This window comes from Pygoscelis adeliae, unplaced genomic scaffold (genome assembly GCF_000699105.1).
Source record: "Pygoscelis adeliae isolate BGI_AS28 unplaced genomic scaffold, ASM69910v1 Scaffold156, whole genome shotgun sequence".
Taxonomy (NCBI): Eukaryota; Metazoa; Chordata; class Aves; order Sphenisciformes; family Spheniscidae; genus Pygoscelis; species Pygoscelis adeliae.
In genome coordinates, this window is record NW_008825016.1 from 2,418,383 (window position 1) to 2,443,842 (window position 25,460).

At 38.7% G+C, this 25,460-nt stretch overlaps 1 protein-coding gene across 1 annotated transcript in view; it reads left to right on the forward strand.

Moving 5' to 3' along the window:
- NCK2 (NCK adaptor protein 2) overlaps positions 1–25,460 on the forward strand; it is a 56,297-nt gene that overhangs the window by 20,612 nt on the left and 10,225 nt on the right. The window contains exons 2-3 of the mRNA XM_009326249.1: positions 2,718–2,959; positions 23,704–24,425. Coding sequence (XP_009324524.1) covers positions 2,734–2,959; positions 23,704–24,425 — 948 coding nt within the window. The 5' untranslated portion in view covers positions 2,718–2,733. The remainder of the gene's footprint in view (positions 1–2,717; positions 2,960–23,703; positions 24,426–25,460) is intronic.

Below are 25,460 nucleotides of genomic sequence, written 5' to 3' on the forward strand. Positions count from 1 at the left end.
GGCAAAATTACATCATGCAAGGGGTCTGCTTGTGAAATGACATCGTTTCTCGGGTGGAGTGGCAGTCTTACACATCAACAATAACTGGAATTGTAGAAATCGGGTACCTTGGGGATCCCTGTCCTGAGTGAATTTTGAAGGACTGTATAGTTGATGTTGTCAGCCCTGATGTGTGGTCTCTTCCTGTGCTTCTGTCCTTGCCCAACACCTTGGCGAAACGCTTGGTGACTCTTATAACAGGGGCCAATTCAATGTTTTGGTGGGGTTTTTTGCTTCAGAGGGATAAGAAGAGTTTGTTTTCCATCAGTCACTAGTCAAATATTATGCCTAATGTGTTTTTTTTATTATTAATATACTGTCATATTGATAGATAATTTTAACTTGCCTGTGTTGTGAAAATAACCTTTTTTAGAAGTGGAGCCTGTGTGGTGGCAACATCAGCCAACTGCATTGATGGTGGCCTATTTCTTCATGTTCTCCATGTCCCCAGGAACAGTAAGAATTGACCATTTTACAATTGCTGAGATAAAATAAACCGATCTAAATTGGAGAGAGAGATTATATTGACAGCGCCGGTCTCCAGAACATGCTTGATTGCAGTCCCCCTGTGGCTACATCAGCTTATCGACCTGTAGGCTATCTGTCCATTTTATGTGAGTCAGAAACCAGGGCAGCGTATTGGAGATTGCGGTCCAAAGCCCAGGCTCTCCTATGTCATTGTCAGATGGGATTATTATTTTAGGGGGGAAAAATTGTTGAAGGGTATAGTGACTTGTAAAATCATCAATTCCACCTGCATGAGCTGCAGCCTGTTTGAACCCTTAAGGATTGTGTTTCTTCTCAATTGTTCAAAACATTTTAACTTCTTTTTGAATTCACCTTGGGGCTCTCAACTATGCAAACTCACATTTGAATCATATTTGAATTGTTGTATGTTCCTTTGTGTTTTATAATTGGAAAATGAGAACTTAAGCCTGTTGAGTTCAGCTTCAGATTTTCGAAAACATCGTCCTACCTTGGCCATGAGGGGTGATGTTACTGGTGCTTTCCAGAGTTTGCTGTCAAATAGTTTAGCAACCATAGCTCAGCCCTATATGATATTCTCCTGGAAACAAAAATGTTGGTAAGAGGAGGCTATTAAATTATAATAGAGTCCACTATTGTGTCTTATGATTATAGGTTAACTTTAAATAAGGAAAACACTTCTTTTTCTTTGAAAGAGTAGACTGCTGGGCTGTCTAGCATGTAGTTCTCTCAGCTTGTACTGTAGCTAAAGGGAGAAAGTGTGTGTGCATGTGTTTACAGACTGCAGAAGGAACTCTTTCTGAATGTAGGTGATATAATTTACATGCTGAACAGAATTTCTGAATGAGGTTTGGGGGTTTTTTTTCATTACCTTTCTGTCACATAAACTATTAGGTATCAGAGTTCACAGGGTTGTGGACTGCTAAGAACTAGGCAACAAAGTCAAATCACATTAAAAAGATCCTTGGACATTAATAGTTTGAAGTACTCTGGGACCTTTTTCTACTAATCTGTAATTTAAAGGAAATCTACAGCTTTTACTTAAAAAAAAAAAAAACCTGCTACATTGATTTTTCAAATATATTCTCACCTCCCACTCTCTCCTGTCCTCCTCCACTTTCCTCTCCCCCAAAAATCCCCGGCAGCGATTGGAAAATTTTAGGTAAGCCCTCAGAATTTAGAGAATAAAATCAACATGTTTTGTTTGGCATTATAATATGTTTGAATGTCACTGGTACTGGCATGGGACTTTTCCTTGCACGCTATTGCACTCCCTCACATTGTTCCCAGTAATTACTGGGATGTGTAGGAACACGTGGAGGCATGCAGCTGTCTTTATGCAGCTGACAAATAGCTTTGGAAAAGATTGTTCTTGTTACAGGTAAGTAAAAAAAGACAACTCATTCAATCTTAACAGAACTCTGGGTACGTTTCGGGTAGGGAAGAAATGAAATGCAATCAAGGGAAGCGCAGTGGGTACTCTTCTCCACCCCGCTGACTTGCGCCCGGTGCAGGACTGCGGTGAGCTGGGATCTTCCTGGGAGTGAAGGCTTCTCCTAAAACGCAGTCTTGCGCTGCCTGCACAAAACATTGTGAACAAAGGTGTACTAAAGACAGTACCCTCTTCTTGATGGCAGATCTCCCTGCTGAGTTACATTACTTCTTGAAGTATTTTTAACTTCATACTAAAAAAAAGATAGGTAACTTTGTTTAAACGTAGAAAACTTATAAATAATATGTTAGTATGAGATGAGGAACTAGGGCAGAAGGAAAAGATATTTTTGGAATGCTGCTATTTTTTTTTTTTCCCCTCAGATCAGAACTTTGAATGCCAGGTGTGAGATAGGTTTATAATGCTATATGCAAAAGCTAAATGGGTTTTATAAATTACTTTGTTAATGTATATCTGAATAATATTTTATGTACATTCAGAGGAAGTGAACGTAATACATAATGACTAGAATTTACTATCAAGGTGTTGCCATATTTTAGTCCAGAAAAAGCAAGAAAGGTCAGTATGACTTCCCTTATTTTTACAGGAGGAGTTCCAGTCTATGAGGTTTTTCTCTGTATGGCTTTCTCATTTTTCCCTACCCTTTTCTTGCTTGTTTCAGAAGAACTCAAAGAAAAAAACTGAGTAAGAATTATGTGATATAATTTACTGATGAGTATGTTTTAATATTTTGTTGCAGAAGGACTCCATGAAAGATGACAGAAGAAGTTATTGTTATTGCAAAGTGGGATTACACTGCACAGCAGGACCAAGAACTTGACATCAAGAAAAATGAGCGTCTTTGGCTATTAGATGATTCCAAGACCTGGTGGAGGGTAAGAAACGCGGCCAACAAAACGGGATATGTGCCATCAAATTATGTGGAGCGAAAAAACAGCTTGAAGAAAGGTTCTCTGGTTAAAAATCTAAAAGACACATTGGGTAAGTCCTTTTGTATTTTGGAAGAAGTTTAGTAGACTTGATGGGTTTCAGATTGGGAATGCAATGTCCATATAAATATTTTTTTTAACATGCTTGTTTGGATTTTCTTAATCCTTAGTTTGAGGTGACATGGTGGATGATTGAGGGGGAGAGTGGGGGTGGGGGGAGAATCATGTGGAAAAATCTGTAACAGGTTTTCTTGTATCACATCCAGGAGAATAAGATGTTATTTTTGTTCCAGTTTGTCAGAGGTTGTGTATTTTCAGTGGCTGAAGAACTATGTTTTCATTGAGATATCAACTGCTGAATCCTCTCCTCTCATGCCAAGTCCTCTCACTCAGAAATAGAAGGATGTAAACTGGATTGTTCAGCATAGCTATCGTAGCAAAGCTAAATCACTTTATGAATGGGATTGCACATAACCACATCGTATAATGTCAGGGGTTAAGTTTCTGTGGTCTGAGATGTTCCTTCTGCTTCTAGGTCCTTAATATGTACTCTGTTTTATACTTGCACATAAATTCTTCACAACAGTGTATCATACATATAAAACAATATACCTTTGAAAAATTTTGAGTGTATTTTGAAGAAATGTATTTGAAAGTCAGGTGAAATGAATTTTTTTTCTTTATTTTTGCAATGATTTTTAATGACCGATTACTAAAAAGTAAAGGGCTTTGCATATGGCTAGAAAAGGTTAAACATAGCGATAAGTGATCATTTTACATATAGAGGCAAAAAAAGCCCTACTAGTGGTATTTTAGGATGTAATGAATAAAACAGACATGCACCTGGAAGTGTTTTGAGGTCATTTTTTGCTTGTGTTTTGGTTTTTGCCTGTGTTTTGCAAAATCTTAAATAGGGAAAACTTACTCTGTTGCAGTTTGCTGTAGAAAATACTGACTCTTCAACAGAAAAATTAGAGTTTGGGATGGGACTTGTTAGAAAGCAAAAAGGTTCACTTAAAAATAACATGGCAATACCTTGTGTAGGTTTATTGCAGGTGTCCTGTGCTAGTGTTGCGTCTAACAGGTTAGGTTTCTTGGTCACTTCTTCATTATCGTGTCCTCCATTGCTGAGCTGCCATAAAGTACATGGAAATTGAGGACTACAGGAAGGATGGCAGGCAAACAAGGTTATCACAAGATTTGCCACGGTAATATTTAAAACCATAGGCCTTTCTACAGATACTCTTGGAATATACTCACTACAGTGCCAGCAAATGTGATTATGCCTTTTCAAATATTTTATAAAGAATAAGCTCCAACATCAATTAACTAGTTAAAATCAAAATCCTGGTTGTGAGTTTAAGCTCCTTATATATGGATTTATGTTGTTTAAAATATATATATTTTGTCTAAAAGCTACTTTATGAAAGGATTGCATTTCTGTTGTGAAAATATAACAATTGTTTGTGTAAAATGTGGACAGTATTTACTTGATGTAAATAAACACATTTTTATTTATATCCAACAGAAGCGTGTTTAAGTGAAGGAACAGAGACGTGTCGTAGCATATATGCATGTTTACCTCCTTGATCTTAAGAAAGCTGCGTGCTGCAGGGTGCTTCACTTCACTATGGTGGTGACCAGTGAAACGGTGTGAGAAAAAAATTTGGTGGTTTCGTGGCTGAGCCTTCACTAGTGTCGCATCTTCCAAACCTCAGCCCTTTGCACACATGTACATGGGTTTTTAAGTTCTGAAGGACTGTTATTACAGTCTACTGATTCCCCTGTACCTTTTCTAATAGTTTTCCTGTGCGTTGTTTGTTCAGCTGAGGCAGAAAATACCATGTGGCGGAGCCTAGCTTTTTCTTTTGCAGCAACCACATGTACCTGCTAAGCATACAGAGTGCAAAGCACCTCTCATGCTCTTTTATGCTCGTACATCCTGTGACAGTAAGAAACTGCCTAAGCCATAGCTAACCCACAAATTCGCTCAGGATATTCTTAACACCCCCCCAAAAAAGCTGGTGCTTAAGAGTATTCTTTTTTTATAGTTTAAGGGCTGTGAACTGCTTAGCATAATGAAACTTATGTCTGTGCTGTGCACCACGTAGCTGTACAGTTTTCTTTTTACCTTTCCTGAGTCGGAGTCCTCAGCTAAACTACAGTCTTTAAGCCTTGCTTGTCTTGCTGTACAGTAATTTCCCATTCAGAACAAGGAGAGCATGTGTCCTTCCTTAGAGGATCCTTTGTTCTGAGTGGCCATCAAGAATGCGCTTCTTTTTTTTTAAACAAAGGCTTCCAAATTGCAAGGCTAATGCTTGATCCAGTGAAACAGCTTTTGAAAGTTTTGCTGTGCCCAGTGAAACAAGTTCTTAAGTTCTCTTTATAGAAATAAGTCTAATGTCTCATCAAAGACGCCTCTCCTAAGATCACAAGAAAACTCACGTTAAAATACCCGCTAACCCAGCACAGATGGGAATGGCAGTCGTGAGTATTAGTCCTTAAGCCAGATCTGTTTCCAACTTTGATCTTGAAGCTATTACCAAAACATCAGGTATTGAAAAAGTCATTTAATAATCAGGCAATAATTACTTATAAGTCCTGTGAAATCTCAGGAGAGAAACATCAGGCTCTTAGCTGCTTCCAGTGATAAGGCTGGCGGGCTTTAAAGAGAGGGACCCTCTGACGTACCTGGACCCACCTTTCATACTTGCAGCGTTCCAGCAAATGGTTGCTCCCACGGAGATGCACTTTTCCCTGCCTTTTCCTTAATCACATTTCCTTGTGTTCAAACATATTTCATCTGAAAGCATTGTTACCGCACAAATGATGTGGTGTGTTCTCTATGTGATTGCCTATAGCTATCTGCCACTCTTGTGCTTATCCACAGTAATTACCGGTGGTTGATTTATACTTATGTCCAGATATTCAATAAATATGAAAAGTGCCAGCCATAGTTCAAATTGTGGCAGACCCCGTAAGAGCTATTACTATTTTATTAATAGTCCCCATAGTTGGCTGTTTGAAGATGCATCATCTAAATAGTTCTTAATCTTAGTCTGTGTTCTGATGAAAGTTTATGGCACCAGTTAATACATCGGTGTCTCGTACATAAAAAGCCAAATACACCACAAAAGTTGACTACCTTTACGAAGTTGCCTTTATCAGGAAAACTTTTAATCTTATCAGAGAATGAAGTCATGCCTGTTTGATGCTGAAAACTAATTTTCCCAGAACTCTGTTGACTGTCATTAATTGAATCTCAGCCCTTGAATACTTTATTAATAGAATCCCATCAGCTTTACCGTTGTTTGGCTTGGGGTTGGTGAAAGGTTAATGGGCATGTGGGTACTTAGAACATGTAGCCTGATGGTTTAAAACATCAGCCCGTTTTCAGCAATGTCTTACGGCTTCTGGAATTTCCATTATATTTCATCAGTTTTGGAAAAGAACATCAGCAAATAAAACGTGTTCCGAGCCAGTTCTTTTAAATGTGTCGGGTGCATATTAAAATGCTGATTAACACTTGTTTAGCATACGTTCATTAAATCAGTTACTTGTGGACTGAAAAACAGCTCACCTCAAATCTCAGATGACCCCCAGTAATTTCTGAAGAGATACTTTTGGATCTTCCTATATCTTTTTACAAAATAATAGCCTTTTCTGCACCATTCACTTTGTCTTTCCCCTTTCTAAGGGCTTACTCCGTTATACTGTGTTTTCTTTTAGTCCTGTCATCAAGGAATTTTTCCAAAACTTTTAGCTTTCCTTAAGTGACTTGGAGACATTTTGTTAGTTTTAGTTTTTCTATTGATGGCTGGCTGTTTTTATCATTTTTCTGTTTGATATACATTACTTCTGTGTTCTTAAATCTCTTTCTTGAGTGAACTCTAATGAATACATAGCTATGACGGCCCGGTTTTAATTATGGAAATGTAGCGTATAGGCCACCTATTAAGTATTTTAAATGATTCATCTTCTCATTCCCCTTTTTGTCTTAACTGAGTGATACTGTGAGTCAAAAGTTAATGGCAATTTAGCCATTTCAAATTAGTGTCTTCTGTTTGCTCATATTGAATGAAATCCGGTAATTATTACTATTCTTAAGGCAAAAGCCAGCTTCCAGGCCTGTGATTAAAATTTCATCTTCATTCATTATAATGAAGTTTAAAATAGTTTCCTTGTATAGTATTTCTTTTGTAGGGAGGGTATTTCTTATACATTTTGATAAAGTCTTACTAAGCAAGAGACCTCCAGCATGCATCTTCCAAACTCTAATTTTCTGTAATATAATTCTTCCTATGCGCTGGGGGTGGAAAGGAATTTCCATACCCACTTGGATGGAGTGGGTGTTTGCCAGCACCAGTCCCAGAGCTGCCTCTGAGCACGGCTCCACGGGTTTCCCCTTCTGCAGCAAAGATGATCTCTATACTTGCTGGCTCATCTCTGTCATGCTGAACTGAAACCTTATCTGAAGGAAGCAAAAATAATTAAGAAGTCAGTTGTTTGTGTAAGCAAAATAAAACTTCTGCATTTTTTCCATCCCTTTGCAAGTCATTTTCCTGGCAGCAGCACAACCCCCAGGCAGCAGCGTGCCACGGGTGACTGATGCGTGTGATCCAGCAGCAGGGTGCCATTTTCATGGGAATCCACGATTTTCCGAACATTACTGCTTTTGCTTCACAACCAGCACTGCATAATAGGGATTTCTTAAAGGCGTCCGGTCTTGCTCCGTGTAGTGAACAACCACATAGGAAACCTTGAAGACATTTCCACTTGGTTCTTAGTGTGGGTTTTTGAACAGATGCCCAGCAAAAGACAGAAGGTTTATTAAAAGGTATCGAAAGAGAGACTGGACACCAAGAATATGGGAGATGCGTTTGCAAAATGTGTAGGAACAATAGAAACACTAGAGATGAGTGTTGGCAATGATGGCAAATAACAGTAATCTCGATAACACTGCACAGAGATGTTTAAGTTGCACGAGACTCTTCAAGTTACTTCTTCATTAAGCTTCTGTCAGTCAGCAAAACATTTCAGTAACGTTTTAGTTTTAATTCACTCTGTGCCAGATTTTCACGTGGAAAGTAAGAATTGCCAAGTGAGATGTAAAGTACAGAAACCAGCCCTTACTTGCATCACTGTGCCTAGTACATTATTTCAGAAGTGTTGTGAGCATCCAGGAGTAACTCCTGTGTTCATCAGCCTCCACGGTGTCTACCTGGGTCAATCTGTAGATCTGTGCAGCAGTTCCTGAGTGCTATATATACTGTTGCTTCCAGGAATCAACAGTTTTACACCTCTCTCCTTCCCCCCTGGTTATTTTATTTATGAGTTTTTTCGCATTTATAACTTCACATTTTCCCATTTGAGAGCTACTTAATACCACCTTCACCATGCCTTTCCGGAAATTGCCAGGGAAGTTAGCTCTTTTTTCTTTAAACGGTCACTGCTTAGTAACAAGCAGAAATGAGGAATAGGTCATTTTTTAATGCAATGTTTTCTTTAACATTGGAAAAAACTGCCGGTTAAGAGGTTTGGTGTACTTCCTTTTTAGATACAAATACTTCAATTCAAATTTAAACTATTACCATCATAGTTCTGTATAACATGGTCATGAAATCTCATTCTCCAAATAAGTCATTAACCTTTAACTTCTGGTGTGTGGGTTAGTGGTCTTTATTTTTTATTTTGGTTTTGAGGATTTTTCCTTTTTTTAAATATCTTAGTGGACCAATTTTGGCAGTTCTGACGTGGTATGTCTAGTAGATTTAATTGTACAAGGTGGTATTCTGACATTCATCAAATTGCCTCTAAATCTTGTCTTGAGTACTGACATTTGATTACTAAAGTCTTTCACTGGTGAAGGTTACTTCTGTGACTCTAATTGTTGTGGGTTTTAACTGAACTTCCTCCAGTTCTTTAGCACTAGTTTTTAAAAGTGTAATCATGAGAAACATACACGTTATTTCTGGCACAGTAGTAGTTATAAAGTGAGTCTTCCATACTCTTTGCTTGATGACTGTGTCTGTTTATCTGTGAACTGCCTTAGCCATATTATCTGCAAGATCAGAGATTAAATCAGTAATATGACCAAGTACTAGTTTGAAAATATTTCTATTAGTTCTTAATTAATTGTTTTCAATTTTAGTATTTTCTGGACACCATATGGGTGTAAAATTTACTACAGAATGAAAGAATGGTGGAAATAAGAATAAATATGGTATCATTGTATAATAAGTACACTGTTGTATAGCATGGCCTGTTAAGCCTTGTAGAGCTCATGTTAATAAAAACAGAGCTGCGTTATAAGACAAACAGAAGTTACTTTAATCTCTTTAGAACTTCGAGTTCCCGATGTTGTTGGACTTCCTTGTCACAGACCTGTAAAAAATGCTGGTCTTTCCACTCAAGAAATTTAATAAATTTGGTTTAAAAAAAATAACCAACCAACCTTTAGAACTTTCTACAGTATGTAGCTACTTGTCAGATTATTTATCATATAAAAAGATTTCTAAGAAGGAACAATATGATGTCTTTTGTGTTTAGCCACACATCTCTAGTTGAAATCAGCAGTAAAATCCCCTTGTAGGAATTCAACACAAATAAAAGTATTTTTCCTGTGTCACTTTATGTTGCTTTGAAGCTTTCTAGCTTGTCAGAAAATGTGGGCATGACAGTAATGGCATGTCTGTCATGTCTCTCATGTCTCTTGGAGGACTAGTTGAGGGTAAGTTGTCTGTACTGGCACTTTCAAGCAGTCAATATACAGGAATTTAAGTTCATCTTTATAGAGAGGAAGTAGTTGAAGTTTTTATATACAGCACAAATTCTTGCTCTGTTTCCTAGAAGTTGTGTATTAAAATAGCTTATTCCATGGTTGAATTTGTTCAGCAAAAGCACTTTCTCTGCTGTGCTTCATCCTGCTTTTTAGTTGCATTGCTCAAAGTAAGCATGTTTGTTTGTGGGGCAGCGTGGCAACAGTGGTGACTCTTCACCAGTGACGAAATTGAGGAACATGGTCTTGTGGTAGTGAGAGAAGCTGGTGGGAGCTCTGTTTAGGTGTGGTGTCTTTGGTGGTTTTTAAAAAAAAAAAAAAAAAAAAGCTGGAACAATTACATTTCTTCCATCTTCACAGTAATAATAGATCAGTCTGGTTGCATGGATTACTGTCATTAGATGCTGAGAAAGGAGAACTGGGAGATGATCACAATGATTTCAAAACAGAGGGAAGAGATTTCTTCCATTCCCATCTAGAGCATGTGGAGTTAGGAGCTGGCAGTGCTGATACCACTGGAGTGGTAGCAGATGATTTGTGTAATAAGGAATTCAAATGCTTTGCTACTTTCCGGAAACATATCTGCCTCGTGGTTATCATCAAAACCTAGACTTAGCTTAAGCGGCTATTTTCAGTTCATTGATGATCTTTGAAGATCTAGAGACATATTCAATAGCAGTAGCTCTGCATATGGAAAATGATACAAGAAGATATTGCTGACTAGGGTCTGCTATCACACTATCAATTTGTTATATACATAATGGAAGAATAATATATTAATTTTGAATTAGTGTTACTATTATGGATATTAAAATAGTTACCCAGAGTGCAAAACAAACTCACAAATTTATGGTTACGGACCTATTGTAAGCCTGTAAAAATTTAAATAACTTTATGCATATCAACTATGTCCGGTGAAAGTAATATTAAAGGAGTTCAAGTCTCTGCTTTGTGGAACTAAAATCAGACTTTCTAAAAAATACCGTGTTATAATTTGTAAAGAAACATGTGCTTAAGAAGGAAAAAAATCTGAAATTGCAGAGCAGATGAATGCAAAAAAAAAGCAACCCCAAAACAAAATTAAACACAAATTTCATGCTTTTTTGTTACCTGCAGCAAAAAGACTTGAAAGCAAAGAAAATCGGTAAATATTCTGGAGAACTCAAGATATAGAGTAATGCTTCTTTTACTGCTTGATAAAAAGACTTTCTCTGCCTGATGTACGCATCAGGCACTTTATCTGATCCGAGGTGAAAAGCCAAAAGCAGCAGTGCAAGCAGAACCTGCAGCTTGTTGCAGTGCCCCTGATCTCCAGTGCTGGCTGGTGATGGAAGCAGAAGTTTGCTCTTTTTTCAGTTTACAATTGCGTGTATTATATTCTGCTGAAAGTTTGTCTTATGTGAATTATTTATTAGGGTGGATTGTTTAAAGGATTTGCTGCTTCAAGAGTTTGAAACAAACATATCATGGAAACCATGATGTGTCCTACCTTTCAGCAGATTTTTCTAATATGATGGTTGCAGTAAAATGTTGCAAGGCTGAAAGCATAAAGAAATCTTGCTGGTTTTAGTCCACGTTGAGCGAATAAATTTGTTCTTTGTATTGCATTAGAAGTTTTGTGTAATAGGTACTTCTCTCCCCCTTCCCCATGCAGTGTGTGCTTGGAGGTACAATTTGACATTTACAGATTGCAGAACGAGCCTTTATTTTAGTCATAATTATGTTTTGAAAAGGTAAAAGGATCACCTTAACTCAATATGGCTGCGTGTACTGGTGTCTTTGGTGGTATTACTTCCCTCAGCTGTCACCTTTGAGGACCCTTGGTTTTGCCCCTCTCTGAGCCAGTTATGTTTCAACATGTAATCATGTTTGGCCTTAGAGCAAGCCCAAAAATTGGCTCCCAAGGTAGTTTCATCGTTCCCTATTAAAGAGAGTCACCCCATTGCCGGTAGCTCTTCCTACACCCTGTTCCAGCTGTGGAGGCAGAGCCTTTTGCTCTCTTAGCATTAGAACTTTGTGCCTGAACTCTCAACTCTTTTGATGTTTCATTTTTTTCATAGAATAAAATCCTTTAAGCAATCTGCTAATTATGTCTCTTCTTCTGAGGCAGCGAAAATAGAGTACGTTTTTTTCCAAGTAGTGTCTTGTACTGGATTTCTTGCGTTGTGTTCCCTTCTGTCCTCCTTTCCCTCAGGTTCTTGGGAGAACCCAAATCTGCTGAGGCAGCAGAACTGGGGCTGCAGTGTGGGTCACCACATTGCACCCTGCTGCCTGGGCTGGACCCTTCCCATAAGCATGTGCTTATGGGGGGATGTAGTGACCACAGTTCTCCAGATAATGTGGTCTCTGTGTAGTCTGTGTACTGTCTCCTCCTTTAGTTTCACATCCTAGCGCATGAAGGTGGTAGCAGAGAAGAAACAGTCAACAGCAGCTGATTTTGAGGTCTTGAGTATACCTTGTTTGGTGTGTATAGCTGGGTCACCCTTCTGAAGGCCAAACTAAGATGGCTGGCAAAAATCAATAGGCTGTGTATGTACTCTCAGGGACACCGTTTTCCAAAGAATTCCAGTGACTCAAAGGACAAGTGATTTTTCTATATTGAAGTGACAGTGGCTGTTCTTCCTGCCATCTTAGCATCATCGGGGGATTTCCTCTCATTCAGATGTGGGTATTTCCTCCGGTATGCATCCCTAAATAATTCTTTCTTTCAATATTACTGGATCTTTCTTTTTGAGGCCTTGGGCTGTCTTAACATTTGCTCTTCCAGGGTCTTTTGGAGTATAAATTTGTTTCTTTTTCTCTGTGTGGTTCCACTCAGGTTCCATTGCTTTCTGTTTCTCAGGTGTTTTGAACAATAGGTGGCCATTCTGTGACATGTTTTCATACCGCACAAACAAAATTTCTAAATTAGCATTCACGTCAAAGAAATTGGGCTTTGTCTTAGAATGTATGAGAGAAATTTCCTTCCTTTTTCTGAGTCTCAAAAATGTTTTGTTTTGTGGAGTGCGTCCATAAAGCAAGAGTTGAGATGCATGCAATGAATGCAGACACACAGCATAAACCTGCCAAGTGAGAGAAAATGCCCACCTCTGTTCTTTCTAAGGAGGAGGGTTCCAGTGGCAGAGATGGCTTTCTTCAACGGTAAACATGCTTGTTTACTGCCAAGTAGTTTTTGTGGTCTCAGCAAACAGATTGGGACAGACACCGCTCTTAATGTGAATGGGAGGTCAGGTTGGCCAGGTGGACATTCAGGGGTGCTGTTTCTACCAGGTTACTATTTATAGCTGTATTTTGCACCAGGAAATTGATTTAGGACTTTGGCTGTAGACCATCTAAACTATATACACAATCATTGCCATCACTCCTGTTCAGCAGTCTTTGGGACCTTGTAAATGAAAGAAAATGAAAAGTGAAAGAAAAAAGAAAGGGTAAATGTATTTTGATGTAGTGAAAATGCCGTTGTTCTTGTACATGGGCTCTACCAACTTACAAACCTGTAAGATATTTTTTAATTGTTCATTCAGGAAGTTGTTCTCCAGAACAGGAGCTAAATTTATTACTATGTTACTTACTAATTCATTATTGAGTTTTAATCTACAGAAGAAATGGTTTTAGTTTGTGAGAGTTGTGGGGTTTTGTGTTTTGGCTGTGAGGGCCAAGCCTCAGAGGGGACAGGCTGTTACGTTAAGCGAGCCATTTTGCCCTGTTACTTCCCCTTCAGTGTTGGGGAGGTCTGGTTTTGCGTATGTAGTTGCAAATAACCTGAGAGCCCTTGATTAATGAAGCTATGGGCATTGCAATTCAGCGAGGAAGTTAGTAAAGAAAAGGTAGCATTTACTTTGCTTTCCTTTCCTAAAACGAGCTTTGAATAAAATTGCAGTATCTATGACAGGCTTTTAAGGAGTTCTGAGGTTTCCAAAGAAAAAAGTAATAAACACCTCAGATTTTCTTGGAACATGGTATTTAATGTTTGAAAACATTAGTACAGTATAACATTGTCGTTCTGACCTTACAGTGGAATTACTAAGGCTTTACAGCACGCTTGGTGTTGGTATGGGCCAACTCGAATAAAACGCTATAACCTCAAAGAGTAGCTGACCACGTTACATTCAGGAAGGACTATCTTGAGCTCTTTGATGCCGAGAGATTGCCCTTCTTTAGTCAGTGTTTGCATCATTGTCTTCTAATGCATTTCTTTCTGTTGAGGGACTATATAATTACTGCTTTGTAATTTATCTGTTCAGGTTTGGGCTTGATGATCTGAACTTCAGTCTGTATTTGTAACACCTATTAAGCCTTTCCTTTTCATGTACAGAATTGAGGGCGAATTTGAGAAAACAAGAAGTTGAAAGACCAAGTTAGTACTATAATTGTCCATATCCAAAGTAGAATGGTTCCGTCTCAGTTATCTGGAAGAGTCTTTAAATTGGAGGGTCATCATATTACATCCATGGTAGTCTACTTTGTACTTATTGTATTATTTATTTTTTAAAAAATAAAAAATTGAGTGGGTTCGTGTTAGCAAGTTGGATTTGTATGCAAAGCTGTCCCATGCACCTCTTTTACTTCATATAAATGCGAAATAGCTAAATATCAATCATCTTTCCATCAAATGCTGGAGGAGGAGAGGGAACATAAGCTGTTGTATACTTACTGAGGGACAGGAGCATGTATTGGGGTAGACAGTTTGGAGTACCTCATGCATATTAGGGAATTCTTTGTCAATATTCTGTTAGTGTTTGTGAAGGAGAGGCAAAATGGCATAGCTTTTCTTCTTCTCTACATCAAGGGAACAGAAGGCACTGGGAAGTCCTACAGGGCTACTGTGCCTTCTCCCCATACTTAATAAATCTGTTCTTAGAATGATAGGGCTGTCTTAGGTTTAAGGGAGTCCTGGTTATTTTTTCTTATTGGGGTATCCTACAAAATCGAGAGAGCATCATTGATAAGATTACAGAGTAGGTGGAAATATCTTTAAATTATCTCTATTTGAAAGCAAAGACTGTGTATTTAAAGCAAGCTGTCTTCAATTTAAATTTGTAGACAGAAATTGGAACCATAGATCTTGAGAAACCCCATTAATTTTATATGCCTTCTATTTGAGACCGAGACAGCCGTTTTCCTATTCCATAGGGTATTTAAAATCCCAAGGCCATTTTAAATTTGCCTAGTAAGACTTCATCTACTTCACTTTTCCATTGGAGTAAGAACATAGACGAGGCGGTTGATGGAAGCCTTCGGATCGTGTGTTTGACGCCTTTGGAAAAACTCTGTCCGCATACGTCCCTGTAGTACATCTTTCCTTTTAACCTCTTGCTCTAAAATGCTCTGGGTACAGGAAACTTGTTATCTGGTACTGGAATTTGAATGTACCTTTCCTGATAACAGATAGGCATGTTTAACACAGTCTAAATTATGAGAATTAATGCAGCAATTGTTTTTAATACGGTTGTTGAATTGATTTCTTTATGGAAGCCTCCATACCAAATAGTGTTTGATGTATGGGAAACTTTGACACTACTTTTTCCTGTATTTGAAAAACATAGTGATAAAGCAGTCTGGTTGTTGAAATGTCGGAATTTCACTTTGACATTTAAAGAAGAGTTTCCATTTTCTGATTTGTTCTGTTATGGCTTTTTTTGATATTGGGCTTCTTAAAGAAGATACAAAAAGTCATTAATAGAGCCGTAAGGCTTCATTTCTGTATCACAAATGGCGTTGAAGATTTCTGGAATTCATAGCAGTGTCCTTTAAAGAGTGCTACTGGTGGAGATGTTGCTTCCAAAATACTGGCTATCCCAGTCTTGGCCTTTGAACGTTCGCTTGGAAACTGGATGTGTAGGTGGAGGGGGAGAAGAAGGGGTGGGAGGTTGCAGACTGAAAATGTGCAGAAATGTTTGGGTTTTCTTCCTATGTAACAAAAGAAACTTCAGTCTGCTGAATTCCTTTTTAATAAAGAAGCAAAGACAAGTTAATTTAAAATTTTAAAAATAATAATGATAAATAATATAAAGCTAAACGAATGATCTGGACATTCCAGCTGTCAAGAAGTTATGTGTTTATCTCTGTATTGGGTGAATTAATTACTTAATTTACATAGTTTTATGTTTTTTCTTAAGAATTTTCCTGAAAAGTTAATTACTTCTTTCTTAATACATTTTTTTTGTTTTAAAAAGGACACTGTACGCTTTGCATACTTATTAACTGTAAGCATTAATATGCAATATAATTCAGAGCCTTAGTATTAGGACATGAATAACTCATTTGGTAGACAGAAAAGGATCATTTTTTTTTAACTGCATATGTGTGAAGCCAGATGGACTTGCAATTCTATTAAAATATGTAAGAAAAATACTGATTTTAAGTATCTTAAATAAAAATTGGCTAAAATGTTGAATAAATGTTACCTCTAAATAAAAATGGGTTTTGATAAACTTGCTTGTTTCTGCTGCATCTAATACAAAACACTTGATTAGTAAATTGAATGAGAATTTCTGGTTACCTTGTCTTTGAAGATTTTTTAGAACTGGGAGAGCTGTTCTGTAAAATTTGGTTTTATATTTGGTGGAGCTAAAACATATTTCCGTCTCAGCTGAAATCAATTTCTTAACTTTTTATATAAGTCACTAAACTTAACAGAAATTATTTAAAAAATGTTTTTTCTAACTCTTTCAAAGATGACTCATTCAGTATTTGAACAAACTCTTGCTGTAGGTATTTATACCGGGAGTTCTCCTAGCTCACTTGTTTGACTTCCTTAAATTTATCAGCCTCAAACTTGTTTTGCTTGAATGTTTCAGCTGTTTAGTGGAAGTTGTCTTAATAGATTTTAGTAATGTTAAATTTTTCAGCTCTGGAGTGCCGTGTTTCAATTTGAATTATAATGGGTTTATTTTTAAAGAAGAAAAACATTATTTTAAAAATCTGATTAAACTGAAAATATTTTCATAAAAAACGTAGTGTACTTATGCTCTTTGTGGTGGCTTCTATGATCTTTTTTTTTAACCGTGAAGCTAGTAGTACTGTTTAAAACATTTTACTCTAGAAGGAGGGTACACAAATTGAGTTGCATTAAAATAGGTATGAAAAATTTTACAAGTAACTGCTTTGGGTTTTGTTTTTTTGTTTTAATTCAGAGAAGAATGGCCAGTAATGTGAAGAACTTTCAGCTACTGGGTAATCTGTAATGCTGACGAAAGATCCTTTATAAAATTATTTTTCCCATAAATAAATTTTCAAATACTCATTCATGTTATGTTTAAAACCCGTACTTTGACAGCCTGCGTGAGAGTTGTGGCAGCGTGGATAAGATTTAAGGCAGAAGCTGAAGGAACCGTCCCCCAGAATTTTCCCCCTTTTTCCTCCTCTTCTCAATACCTTCGGTTTTTTGTATTAGTCGGTTTGATACCGAATAGCTGCGAACTGAAGTGCTGAAGCTGAGCATCGTGCTGAAAGGCGTTGCCATCCCTTGCAGAGTGGGAAGCTGGGCCAAGGGTGTTATCGCATGCAAGGAGGGAGGCGCTAAGCCCCGCAAACCACAACCCCAGCACCGCGGCCGGGGGCTGAGGGGCACCGCGGTGCTCCTGCTGACCCATCCAAATCAGCCCGGCGTTGCATTCATCTCGCTAAAATCATGTCAGCTGGTCAGATTTTGACAGAACCGTGCATCGCGGGCTGATCTTTGGGTACTAAGCTGATTGCAGAGCAAGTCTCTTTGGGGAAGAAGGCATGGCCGGTTTGGGCAGCTTGGGGGCTGGCGGGGAGCCAGGAGGTGGGAAGGCAGGGATCCTCACTAGCCCTGCCTGCCTTTCCAAGTGGGCAGAGCATCATGTTTCTGTTTCTGAAGGATTTAAAAAATATCTACAAAATCTAGTTGAGAGAGATAAAAATGAAATATATCATTTTTTACCCACCTTTGGTTTTGACTGTACGGAAGTGTGGTTTTAATTCAGCTCTAGCATCAGTTCCTGTGTTTTGACTAGGTGATACAGCATAATTTAGGTTTTTTATTGAGAAAAAGCTTTTTGTGTTTGTAAATAGACTATGAAATAAAGTAGCTGGCAGTATTTGATGTACTATTAATTCAAGATATCTATTTGATGACCCTTATCATACTTGAGTTAATTTTTTGCTGATTTACAGCTTTGTAATAATATATAATAGCTGGTGGAAAACTAATTTCAAACATAAAAGGTTGAATACATGATACAAAAGTCAGTTCTGACTTGTTATGAAAAAGAATCTGTTAAGATATGTAAATGTAGCAATAAAAGAAAATATAAAAAAGTTGATTTTCAAATTGCCACGGGGAGAGGGAAGGTAACAGCATTACTCAGCAGCATTTGTTATTATATTTCCAGCTGTATATTTAGACTTAAAACTAGCTACTCCAGAAGTGATACAGGATATCTGAAGGACACCATTTAGTAGAAACCTAGTGCCTTAAAGAGGAAGTAATTTCCAAGAACTCAGTTGTATTGAGACGCTTTTGTTGTTGGTTTTGCAGTGGTTTTTATAGTTTAAAGGTAACTTACTTTGGTGAGAGGGGGGTGTCCTTCCCCAATTGCTCTTGATATTTTAGTAAGAAGTTGTTGGAGGCTTCTTAAGCAGTTGTATCTGGTGTATTTAGTGGCATGGTCTCTTTCATTGAGTTATTTTCTTTTGGAAATTGTTTAGTGTTGCCTTTATGATTTCTCAAAGCAATACAGTTTTCTTGTATTGCACCTTTTTTCTGAAAGGCCTTTTTTTTTGTCCTGTGAATTTGATTTGATGCGCAGGTAAGCTACAGAAAGTATTTTTGCTCATGATTTATGTATTAAAATCAGAGGAGGTTTTAGAAAAGATAGGTTGGGAGAATTCAGATGACACTAGTTTCACTTGCCAACTATTTTTCAGAAATTGGCTTTGGGTATTGGCTGACTTTTTTATATACAGAAGATGGGAGAATGGAAAAGTCAGTAAGCTGAGGTATCAGGTAAACTTAAAATTCCTTTGGAAAAGAAACGCAACTGTATTTGGTCTATTTAAAGTTAAGCTGCATATGAGATGTAATAAATTTGGGAGTAGTCTTGGAAGGGGGATGCTAGACAATTTGAGTGCAAATATCTTCAGTGTTTAGTGCATGTTACTCTTAAATAGAACTTAATGAAATAAATGTGAGTATGGATAAGCCTGCGGAGACGCATTATACAGCCACGTCAGTGAATCTGTTCTTTCACCTCTGGGGATGAGCAAAAGCAGTTAAAATACAAAATGTGGTTACTCATCAGCTTCAGGCAAGGACACCAGCTCGCAGGAGCATGGAAAGACTCATCAAGGAAGTCTTCCTAAAATTAGGAAAAGATATCTGTTTTGTAAATGGCTTTTTCTAGTAAAGGTAGTATGTAATATAAACCATAATTAGCAAATGGAATATGGATTTTTACTAGTGGCTTCTATACAAGTGTATGTATGTATTTGATAAAGTATGTATTAGGATAAAGTTTTAAAGATAACAAAACTTGTTTATCCTAAGCACCAATTTTCATAAAGATCGTAGCTACGCAACCTTGCTTCAGTGTCTTCACTGAAGGCAGAGGAAGGAGAGAGAAATCCTTCTTTCGGTTTTAGCAAGAGAAGGCTGGGCAGTCGGGGCGCCTCTGCTGTCTGACAGGCGGCCAAGCTTTGGGCCAGGAGCATGGCCAGCGTGGCAGAAGACATAGGTAAGGGTAGGGGAACTGGCACTATCGCAGCATCGGGCCAAGGGGGAGTGACCCCTTGGAAATTCCACCACTTTGAGGTTTGTGGTTGGGGGGAGCTCAAAATGTTTCCTGGGGGAGCTTAAGGAGCAGGAGGTGGGAAGGCTGGAAGTGCTGCAGGGAGAGGCATTGGAGGCGCGAGCTGGAGGGCCTACGGGTACAATGGGAAGGCCGTCAGGGCGACAAGCTGGTAACGAAAGGGTGCAAAGCTGGGGTTTGCACAATGGGGACTTAAGAGACAGGAAGCAAATTCATAGGAAACTGGTCTTCCTTCGGCCTGCTGCTCACAAAAAAAGCTATTCTTTAGAGCTGCAACTGAGCGAGGGAAGGAAGAGGGCACAAAGTAATGCAGGAGGCACATTTCTGAGTCTCTCTAGGACTAACCTCGGGGCCAGAGGATTTCTTTCACCGCAGAGAGAAAGAGGATTGGCAGTGGATCCCTTCTCTGGCAATGATGCTAACCAGTTTTTTTTTTTTATCTCAGCAATATATCCACCTAAAAATTAAACCTACTCACATCACTTGGCAACTTGTTTGTAGGAACAAAAATGAACTAGTTTGGTGTGGGTCAGCTATAGATTGTGAACAGTGTTATTTCCTACGAGCCGCTGTAACATAAAACAGCTTTCTGTTTATGCTTTATGCTTTTGCTCCTACTCTTTTCCCCTCACTTGAAAGCTAATCCATTGCGTTAGGTTTCTCCTTACGGCAGCTAGTTATATTACAAAAGATTATGGCTTCAGGTGAACTGTAACCAACGAGTCAGAATGGGAAAATACAGTTGCATTTCACTAGTAGATAAGTTTTCATTAAAACAAAGAATAAAAATGCCAAAATTATGACTGCAGTCACAAGTATATTTGACTCTTCCAAACGTGACTCCCAAAGTGCTTGAATGTTTTGTTTTCCATGGAATTCCTTACATGGGTTTCATTCCATTCGGACACAAGAATAGGGATACCCTTACAAATAGTAGTAAGTGAACAGTGAACATTTCTGTTAGTAGCGAGTAATGGCAGCGTTTACTCTTCCAGAGATGACTCATGTAGATTGTACTTTTTTTAATGGAGTTGTGATTTTTTTCATAGATGCATACAAAGTTTAAAATCATCCTAACTTTATTCTTGCTTAGCTATGACCAGCCATCCTACTAAATTATATTTTTAGACTTGTTTCCTAAGGAAGTGAAGCTTACACTAGTCATGCTGTCACAGTCAGCTGTCATCGTCCGTCCATCTGTCCACCCTTGATAACTCAGCCAATTTTAAGCAAACTTGACAGACCGGCAGAGATAAACTAACTAGTTTTTTCCAACTCGGTGCCTGGGAGGGTCATTGCTGGTGTCCCTCACCGGAGGAGAAGCCAGAGCGATCCCAGCTCTTTGCTCAGTCCAGGCAGGGCTGAAAGGCAGCGGGGCGCTGGGCACCGTGCTCGGCTGGCCAGCCCAACGAAGGTAGGGAGGGCAACACCAGGGGAGATGGAGTATACTATGAGGGCAATTTGGAGATTGCAGTGGGGAGCTGGAGGTATGAGAAGGATGTGGGGATGCGAAGGCAGTCATATGGTAAGGGGGCTTATTGTGGATCCGGGGGGGGATGGGGGGGGGGGCAGAGGAGGAGTAGTGCGGCAGGAGGTATAAGGAGAAAAACAGGAACAGATTTCCTTCGTTCTGCTCATGGAACAGCTTGTTTCCTCTTCTGTCATAGACACAGTTATGAATGCTGTAACCTCACAGAAAAAATGAATGTTAGATAACGTTGTGCATGCCCTTGGCTGTGCTTGGCTGCAAATCGGTCTCTGCATAGTTACAACTATGAAACACAATCTTTGGTGCACATCGCTGCTATTGCAAAAGGCTAATCATTACCGGGCTATCAGCCTCAAAAAGTTTGCTTACATAAGTGTTAAGCTTAAAGTGAAGAGCTCCAACTGCCTTTATTGATAAAGAAAATAGTGAAGTTTCTGATCCCCCCCCCCCGTGTTGTTATGGTTTGTGTTCAATGGGGAGGATAGAAAGGAACATTTAAAACATCAGACGCAGCATTGGAAGATTTGTGCAAAAAGATGCAACTTATGAAAGTCAAAGGGAAAGAAAGTGCTTGGATGATAACCTTTTGCTAAATGTTTAGACACCTTTATCAGACTTCAGATTTTTTTTTTTTTTGAGAAATTTGTTTCTTTCACCTGTTTGTCAACAATTTTTTCTCTAGATACTTCAGTCTGTGGCATTCTCTTACCATACTACAGCCCCATATCTCACAGTTATCTCTCTGCTCTGATACTCAACTAGTTTTCTCCTGGCCAGCTACTTCATCATCTGCTGGTTTTTTTATTTTGTTAGTTGTTCTGCTCTAATTCCAAGAAGCGGTGCTGCATATCTCCATTACAAAGCACATCAAAACCTAAGCTTTTAATCTGGAATGTTCAATCTCAGTGTAGGGCTTTATGTAGAGTGAATCCATTGAAATACAATTGCTTGTTTTCCATGAAACAAACAAGTTGTGTTTGTTTACATCACCCTAATTTAATGCTCCTTAGTTCTGATACATCCTTGTCTTTTGGTTGAAAATGATCTCTAAACCGATGAAAATTTCCAGTCTTGGCAGAGATCAGAGCCTGGCCAGATTCCGACTAGCGCTTGCTTGGACACTCTTTTCCTGCGATTGTCTCCCCTAGTACAATAAGCTTCTCTCCCTCATTTTGCCTGAAAGTGCAGCCGCTGGCTCTCGGCTGAAACGATGTAGTTAGAATGACATTAGGATGTAAGCAGGCTCCAGCAGGAAGCAAGGAGCTGCTGGGGAAGGTCAGGAAACACTTTAGGTTCATCAGAATTTTCTGCCGTCTTCTGAGACCTCGAGACTGTATTAATGAATGTATTTAACCCTTCTAGTTAGCAATCCCTGCGTAGTCGCGTGTGCGCTGTTTGTGCTGTACAGCTAACCCTGTGAAATAAACCAGGTAGTTTTGCACTGAACAAACAGCTTTGCTGAAGCTATTAATTGTATATGCATGTACATGTATGTGTGTATATATATTAAAAAAATGAATGCACTTTTCAGCAGTGGAGTGGCCAGATTAAATAGTCCTGGATTGTTAAAAATGAAATAGCATGCATCTCCTTCTGTCCGATTCTTTGAAGAAACAAAAGCAAAGTCCTATTTTTTTTTTCCATTCAATCTGCCATAATCAGTGTGTACTCAATTGTGTCTCAAGTGAATCTCTCACCTGCCAGCAAGGCTCTAGGAGCTTGTAGAAAAGTACAAAAGCTTCCATTTCAGTGTTGGTTTTTGCTTTCTGTCCCCTGCATGACATTTTGGGTGTTGCTTGGTTTGTGCTGTACTGAGACTTCACCTTTTGTTTTCTGTTCAGAACTTTTATAAGTGAATTTCACGAGAGGGCTACTTGTTCACTTTATCTTTCTGTTAATGTATAAGCTTAAGCAGTCCTTGCTGCAAAAGTTTGAAAAGTACACCAAGTGTGTTGTGCCGTTTTTCTTCCATATTGAAGCAGACATTAGCATGGTTCCTCTAATTAAGAAAAAAAAAAAGTTATGTATTTAATGTTATTGTTGTTTCTACTGTACATTGTATTTCATGCTATAGTTAAAGCCACGACAGTACATCAGAATTTACAGATTACAGGGGAACGTATGCAAATGCTCTTCATCGCCGTCAGGTTTACGCTTTTATAATACGTGACGAAATGTAGATGAAAAAGGAGTGGATTTCAAAAGGGGGCTTGCAGTTGGAAGGAGTTGCAGCTGTAGCTGCCTGGGGACTGACTGAAGAATGAAGAGAGCAAAATGTAATCTGCAGAGAAACTTAAGCTTTTGTTGCTGTGCTAGCTTATTTTTGTAGATTTTCTTTCATGTTTTGCTTGAGCCAAATTAAAGTCATCACTAAAATTAAAAGGCGTGATCATTTGGCTGGATTTTTAAGAGACACAACAGCAAGCTGTGCAACGTTCCAGTGATTAGCTGTTCTCCTAGCTAAGAAACCACTGTTTTTAAGTGTGTTAAAACTCTGGTACTTCTGGGAAGGGAAGGGAAGGGAGCCATTGTAACGCAAATTGCTCCTTACTTAATGGTACTTACTTAACATCAGCTGGATGTTAAAGATAATCTCTTAAAGGTGTTGCTGATTCCTGACTATGTAGTGTTACAGAAGAGATCTCTATTTAGCAGTGCTGTTAAAGTGACGGAGGAGCCTGTCACCAAATCCAGCGTTTGCAGTCTGGGGACAAGCACTCCGAGTGATCACTTTACTTTTCTCTCTTCAACAGGTTTGGGAAAAACCAAGAGAAAGACAAGTGCGCGAGACGCCTCACCCACTCCTAGCACGGACGCAGAATACCCGTCCAACGGCAGCAGCGCCGACCGGATTTACGATCTTAACATTCCAGCCTACGTGAAATTTGCCTATGTCGCGGAGAGGGAGGATGAACTGTCCCTCGTTAAAGGCTCCCGAGTGATTGTCATGGAGAAGTGCAGCGACGGCTGGTGGAGAGGTAGCTACAATGGACAGATTGGCTGGTTTCCTTCGAACTATGTGGTAGAGGAGGTCGAGGAGGCAACTGCAGATTCACCCAGCTTTCTCAGCTTAAGGAAAGGCGCTTCCATGAGTAACGGCCAGGGCACCAAAGTACTTCACGTTGTTCAGACACTGTATCCATTCAGCTCCGTCACAGAAGAAGAGCTCAATTTTGAAAAAGGGGAAACGATGGAAGTCATTGAAAAGCCAGAAAATGACCCAGAATGGTGGAAATGTAAAAATTCCAGAGGGCAAATTGGTCTTGTTCCTAAAAACTATGTAGTAATCATTAGCGATGGTCCTACCATTAACACTTCCCATCCGCCTCAGATAAGCTACACGGGACCATCTTCGACAGGACGGTTTGCTGGAAGAGAGTGGTATTACGGGAACGTTACCCGGCACCAAGCAGAATGTGCCCTGAACGAAAGGGGAGTGGAAGGAGACTTCCTTGTTAGAGATAGTGAATCTTCGGTAAGTGGTACTCAGCCCTGCAGGCTTTGTAATACCCGATGCTTGGGTTAGCAAGCATGACAGTTAATAGCTTCCCTAGCTGTAGTAAAGGGCTTTTCACCCTTAAAGAAGCAAGCAACGCTTCAGCGTTACCAACCGATATGCTTTACTGCTTGTGAGAATCGGTCTGTTGCTGAAATACAGTGACATTTACATTGAAATTTAACAGCTGTGGTCTGTATTAGCCAAAGTTTTTTAATTAGTGGGCAAGAAAGTAAATATTTCGGACTTCAACTTGACTTTGCATGTGTTCTTCATTGCAATCTTCCTCAAATTTACAGCGCTACAAGAAAAAATAATTCTTGTGAATGGCAAATTTGGTTATTAATTTGATTTTAAAGCTAATTTCAAATGGGATCTTTGCATTGGCCAGTTTTGTTCTGCTTTTAATTGAATAATAACACAGATCCTTTAAACTATTGGTTAAGATCCCATTTTAATGTATTTCTGCTCTACTTGGATTATTTAGGTTGTAATAAGGTAAAGTTATTATTGTACCTAATTGTTAAGATTATGATACACAACAGAGAGGGTCAAGTCCGCAGCTCCTGCTTTGTAAATTGAGCCTTGATGACATCAGAGGGATATAAGTAATGCTGATTAGGGACCATTGTAATTCTGAAAGTTCAAATTTAAAATTGCACTGAAAGGCCTTTCGTGTATGCTGAGGCCAGAGAATTCATAGTGAAAGCGCTCAAAATTTAATTATCCCTTGACTGTGATTTTGAAAAGGTGACAGATCTTAATAATTCCCTAATACATCTTTTAAAAGCTACCAAAAAAAACAAAAATCAAATCTGAATTTGTGATTAGGACTTTTCTGCATTTATTGTTTCAATTGTAGGGCCATTCCTTCATGGAATTGTTGTTTAGTAGATGTCTCCATCTAAGTATTTTGTTGCTTCACATATAAAAATTCAAAATTAATATAGTTATATTAGCTCGGTCTTCTAATTTGAGCATACAGTACTACTAAAATAAGTACACCTTATACAG